Source organism: Nerophis ophidion, linkage group LG07 (assembly GCF_033978795.1).
Source record: "Nerophis ophidion isolate RoL-2023_Sa linkage group LG07, RoL_Noph_v1.0, whole genome shotgun sequence".
Taxonomy (NCBI): domain Eukaryota; kingdom Metazoa; phylum Chordata; class Actinopteri; order Syngnathiformes; family Syngnathidae; genus Nerophis; species Nerophis ophidion.
The window spans coordinates 42,247,133-42,253,132 of record NC_084617.1 but is presented as its reverse complement, the minus strand read 5'-3'; the positions used below and the strand labels follow the sequence as shown (position 1 = coordinate 42,253,132).

At 37.5% G+C, this 6,000-nt stretch overlaps 1 protein-coding gene and 1 non-coding gene across 4 annotated transcripts in view; one reads left to right on the top strand and one right to left on the bottom strand.

Annotated features, from left to right (window-relative positions):
• Window positions 1–356: 356 nt before the first annotated feature.
• The window catches only part of arl15a (ADP-ribosylation factor-like 15a), a 316,966-nt gene continuing 311,322 nt past the window's right edge, over window positions 357–6,000 (bottom strand). For 2 of the 3 annotated variants that reach the window (XM_061906215.1, XM_061906214.1), the window contains exon 5: window positions 357–4,509. In XM_061906215.1, the coding sequence (XP_061762199.1) occupies window positions 4,357–4,509 (153 nt within the window). In that variant the 3' untranslated portion in view covers window positions 357–4,356. Of the gene's footprint in view, window positions 4,639–6,000 lie in introns of all 3 variants that reach the window. The other variant, XM_061906216.1, reaches the window with a different exon arrangement.
• On the top strand, window positions 1,185–1,267 carry trnal-cag (transfer RNA leucine (anticodon CAG)). The gene has a single exon. It is a non-coding gene; the product is annotated as a tRNA-Leu (tRNA).

Genomic DNA, 6,000 nt, shown 5'->3' with positions numbered 1-6,000 from the left:
TAATGATAATAATGGATTGGATTTTCAATAGCGCTTTTCGTTACAGCCAAAGACATCGCTCATTCACTTCAAATTCACGCAATGCTACCAAGTGACTAGGATGGTGGAAGATGCAATCGAACCTGGAACCTTTAAACTGCTGGCACAGCTGCCGTACAGATCTGGGCCACGCCATCTAGAAATAGCTTCTCCGTTGTTGAGAGGCTCTTTCTTCTTTGTTTTCTGATTGGAGGATGCTGCCATGTTGACATAGGCGTGGCCACTAAAGAGACATGACGGCACAACAACAGCGTCATGTTGACATGGGCGTGGCCAATAGAGAGACAGGACAGCGTCAAAATGAAAATACTTTACAGTTTGTCATCTTTACAAATTTAATTTCCACAAAGAAAAGCAGAAGATCAAAGATGTCCTACAGTGAAAGTTTGTGTCACATGACCTCTGCATCCTCTTCTTCACCTGCAGACTGGATGGGATCAGGGTGTTGTGATGATGATGATGATGATGATGATGATGATGATGATGATGATGATAATGACTGGTCAAATGCAGCTGTTATGAGGACGATTGACTGATCTACCCTGATGGATCTACGTTGATGGATCCACCCTGATTGATCCATCCTTGTGGATCCACGCTGATTGATCCACCCTGGTGGATCCACGCTGATGGATCCACCCTGAGGGAGCCACCCTTGTGGATCCACGCAGATGGATCCACCCTGAGGGAGCCACCCTGATGGATCCACCCTGATGGATCCCCCCTGATGGAGCCACACTGATGGAGGATGCAGTGCCAACAGGGTTAATGCCAAACAACAACCAGGTGTCCTAAAATAATTACTACTAATATGAATATGCTAGGAGAGTGAGGTGAAACTACTGACTAATCTAAGAAGGAACTTTAAGGCCACACTGAAAACAAAGCAGAATAGTTTCAATATTACAAGCTTTTATTTCTCGAAGGAGAAAAATAACTGACAAATATTATGTTTTAAACCGTTGAAGGAAAACTGTGCTTTTCTCAGAATTTTTCCCAATCACTTCTTTCTTTTTTCTGTGCATTCTAAATAGTCAAAAACTGCTAGCACAAGATGGCTAACAATGCAGCACTAAAGTCCTGTAAAAAAAACTGTTTTATATACGTATATACCGTTTTTTATATACATATATACCGTATGGGCTGTCAGGATGGCCGAGCGGTCTAAGGCGCTACGTTCAGGTCGTAGTATACTCTGTTGGCGTGGGTTCGAATCCCACTTCTGACAAGAATGTTGTGGACTTTCCTCACTACTAATTACTAATTCATTTGGCTTCACGGTGGCAGAGGGGTTAGTGCGTCTGCCTCACAATACGAAGGTCCTGCAGTCCTGGGTTCAAATTCAGGCTCGGGATCTTTCTGTTTGGAGTTTGCATGTTCTCCCCGTGAATGCGTGGGTTCCCTCCGGGTACTCCGGCTTCCTCCCACCTCCACAGACATGCACCTGGGGATAGGTTGATTGGCAACACTAAATTGGCCCTAGTGTGTGAATGTAAGTGTGAATGTTGTCTGTCTATCTGTGTTGGCCCTGCGATGAGGTGGCGACTTGTCCAGGGGTACCCCGCCTTCCGCCCGATTGTAGCTGAGATAGGCGCCAGCGCCCCCCACGACCCTAAAAGGGAATAAGCGGTAGAAAATGGATGGATGGATGGATATACCGTATGTAACGTAACATAACGTGATATTTCAAACGCTCCCTCCGTAGTCTGTTTGCTAATCAGACTTCCTGAAAGAGATGTAGAGCTGCCTCTAACTAGCAGTTTTTTACCGTCTAGAACGCACACAAAAGGAAAATACGTGTTTTCTCGTCTCCCTTCAGAATTGTGGATAATGGCAAAAATTCCACCAAAAAATAAAGTTTTCTTTTAAATATTTGCTGAAAAGGACATATTTTATCTTCACGCTCATGAATTCTTCCTAAAATGACTACTTCATTCTTCTAATATAACAATGTATTTTCCTAAGGACATTTTTTACATGTAATACTCAGACATTACTGTAGTGGCTTAAAACATCCTAAAGTTATGACTTAATTGTTTCAATATTGGCACAAATTATTATTCATATACAACTATTAATATTTTAATAATTAACTTATTAATACACATTTTTGCTAATTTTCAAATATGTATTATTATAAGAAAATTCCTATTAATTATTTTCTCCCCAGTATTACTTTAATGAAGTTGGCGTTAGGAGCCTCGTTGCCGTAGCGATTGTTCAAAGTGTAAACATCCGCTCTTATTCGCCAGCATGAGCTTATAGCGAGAGATGGACAGAAGCAAGGAAGAAGAAATGGAAGATATTCATTGAAATAAAGGAAGAAATCATCAAAAAATGACATGGGGTGTAGCGAGCTAACTTGGTGAAGCGGCACTGCTAGTCTGCATCATAGTGCATGCTGGGAAAAAACTCTACTTAAAACTTGAGCGGCAATGATTCATTGATTGTAAATTAATTATTTAATAAGTGTATCTATCTGTAGAGGTTGCCCTCTAGTGGGTTCTTCAGACAACCACACACTGCCAGGAGAGCCTGGAATTCTGGGTATGACACTGTTTTATTTTCATCCAATGGTGCAAAGTCTTTTGCTTTTAGCTAAGTGTCTTTTCTGCGTCTGTCTCTCAGCAGCACCTCCAACTTCAACTACTCTTCACATCACGGCTGCTGCTAATAAGGCGACAGATGATTTGATATCACGGCCCACCCGGGCCATCTACGCACCTGATGCTGTCTTCGAGGCCAGTCCTGGCACACCCCGTTCCACTGCAGACCCACAGGCCACGCCCCCTCCACACTATCTTATTGTAAACTCATCATTTAATAAGTGTAATAAAAATGTATCAAAAATGTGCCCTGGAACTTTAAACACACAGACATAGTTTCTGCTGCAATGGAGCGCACACAAGAGTGATTCTTTGTTGTTTTTACTCACGCAAACATGTTAAAAGTGAAATTTCAATGTAGATGATGTGTTTCAAAAACATATAAAGATTATGGCAAGCAGAAAAATCTTTATTTCAACTATTTCCCCGAAAATACGCATTGAGATGATAAAGTGTGCTCTATTGTACTATTCGATTACTGGATGAATTGAACAAACGAATGGACTAATAGCTGCAGCTGGACTAGGAACCTTCTGGAGATCCAACAGTACCAAAGTTGTCTTAAGAACTATTATTTTATCACGTTGCGTATGTATGGAGGTTAAAGTGTGTCTTTTTTACCAAAGATTTTTTTGGGACAATGTATTTATGTAACATATATTTTTTTATATATCAAATTATGCTAACAATTTAATAATAAAAAAATACAAATTGTGAAAAAAATGTGGGTGTATAAAAAATATAGCGTTTTTGAATTCAGTATAAAAAAAAATAATTCAGCGTATAAACATTTAGTTTGTTAAAATACATTGTTTTGAAATTTAGTGTAAAATGAAAATAAGTCAGCCTAGAAAAATGTGTTTTAAAACTCAACACTGACTGTTGAGTTTTAAAACACTGGATAATTCGCTGGTCAATTAAGCCTGAAGCGATCGATCCTCTCTTAAAACCAGCCAATGAGGTGCTTCGGTCTTAATTGACCTGAAATCAGTTTGGAGCGTTTACACTAAATTGTATACAAATATTTTTTTTACACTGATTTTTATAAACTGATTTTTTGCTCCAGCACCCACCGCGAACCCAAAAGGGACAAGCTAAATGGATGGATGGATGGAATTTGTATATACTAAATTTGATACTGATTTTTTACACAGAATTTTTATACATTTAATTATTAAACTAATTTTGCTCTCAAATTGTTGTTCAATAAAATTGTCAGCATAAGTTGATGTAAAAAATTTAGTTCCCAAAACTTAAACGCCAAAAATTCAGTTACACAAAAAAGCTTTCATAACAAAGTCACGACTCAACCTCCATATTTGTGTAAAACTGTCACGTTTCAATATTTTAGCACTCCTTCTTTTCAGTGTGGCCTTGTTGTTCCAAAAACTAGTAGTGACTGCCCCGTCACGCACTAATGTGTGCAGGAGAAATATATAAGACGTAGACAAAGTACTTGTTGGTGCAAACATCAATAGCAGAAGAGCTACACTTATCTACTTGTGTGAGTATGTGTGTGTGTGTGTGTGTGTGTGTGTCTGTGAGCAGGGGTGTAGCTAGAGATTCCAAGTGTTGCCCACAGAGCATCATAACAAAAAGGTTCTACTTGGTTCTGAAGGCCCCTGGAGAAGAAAGTCCTGAAGGAGGGTTGACGTGTTCTTGTTAGCAGTTTAGTGTCTCTCAGCGTAGTGAGCGAGTGAGCCAAGGAGCTTCATATCCTAGCGGGCGGCGTGTCCTTGTCCTCCAGCAGCAGGATGAACTGGGAGAAGACCTCCTTCACACCGTCCATGTGCTCGGTGCTTGTGCCCTCCAGGATCCAGCGCTTCCCCCGTGCCAGAGGCTCCAGTTCAAAGTATTTCTTGATCTGTGCACACAAACAAGGTTGTATACAGTAGTACGACTTCTTTGCTGGGTAGGACTGTTCATAACGTGACTCCATTTAGAGTGGAAGCGGTGAACAAACAAGGTGGCTTGTATGAAGCAGAGAAAGGAACTGAAAGAAATAAACATCAAAGAACATCAACTCCACAATAATCACAGTCAATTATATCCAGAAATGACATATTGTAATACGTTATTATTTCATTATATGTAGAAATGACATATAATAATAAGTTATTACCTCAATATATCAAGAAATGACATATAATTTTAAGTTATTACTTCATTATATCCAGGAATGATGTATGATTTCTTATGATTACTATGATTATTATGATTACTTTATTGATCCCAGGGATCAATAAAGTACTTTCTATTCTATGATAATAGGTTATCATTTCATTATATCCAAAAATGACATACAGTATAAGTTGTTACTTAATTTTTATCTACACATGACAATAAGTCAATATCATTGATATTTTACCTTTTTAACTCATATTTATTAATAAATAGGTAAATATCATTGATATTTTACCTTTTTAACTCCTATTTATCAATAAATAAGTCAATATGATTGATGTTTTACCTTGTTAACTCCTATTTATCAATAAATAAATCAATATTATTGATGTTTTCCCTTGTTATTTTCTATTTATATATACATTGTAGTCAATATTATTGATGTTTTACTTTGTTAACTCCTATTTATCAATAAATAAGTCAATATATTGATGTTTTACCTTGTTAACTCCTATTTATCAATAAATAAATCAATATTATTGATGTTTTCCCTTGTTATTTCCTATTTATCAATCAATTTTAGTCAATATTATTAATGTTTTTCTTTTTTAACTCCTATTTATGAATCAATTCCAGTCAATACTATGGATGTTTTACCTTGTTAACTCCTATTCATCATTAAATAAGTTAATATTATTGATGTTTAATTTTTCCAAATGTAACCCCATTTATCTATAAAGTAGCGTCAAAACTTTGGATATTTTATATTTTTCATTGCCTATTTATTTATAAATCCTAGTTATCGTATTGGTGTTTTACCTCGTTACCTCTTATTTATCAATACACAAGAGCCAGTATCATGTTTTTTTCACCAACTCCTATTCATCAATAAAACTTAATCGATAATATTGATGTTTTTTTTCCAATTCCTTTTCATCATAATCAATAATATTGATGTTTTATATTTTTACATTTCCAATTTAATAATCAATCCTATGTATACTAGACTGAAATGTTGCTATCGTTACGTCATGCCACGTCCAATATTGGCGTGTGGCATGCCCAGGATGGTGGGTCTCGTGTCGGACGCAGTCAGCCATTCCAGCCAGCAGGAGATTGAGTGCCGTTGTCTGTAATGTGAGTTTAATGACAGATTAAGTCACCTCAGCCTCGCTTGGCTCAGTAGCCCGGCTAGAAAGGCGAGCAGACCCAAACAGCGTTAACAAATCTG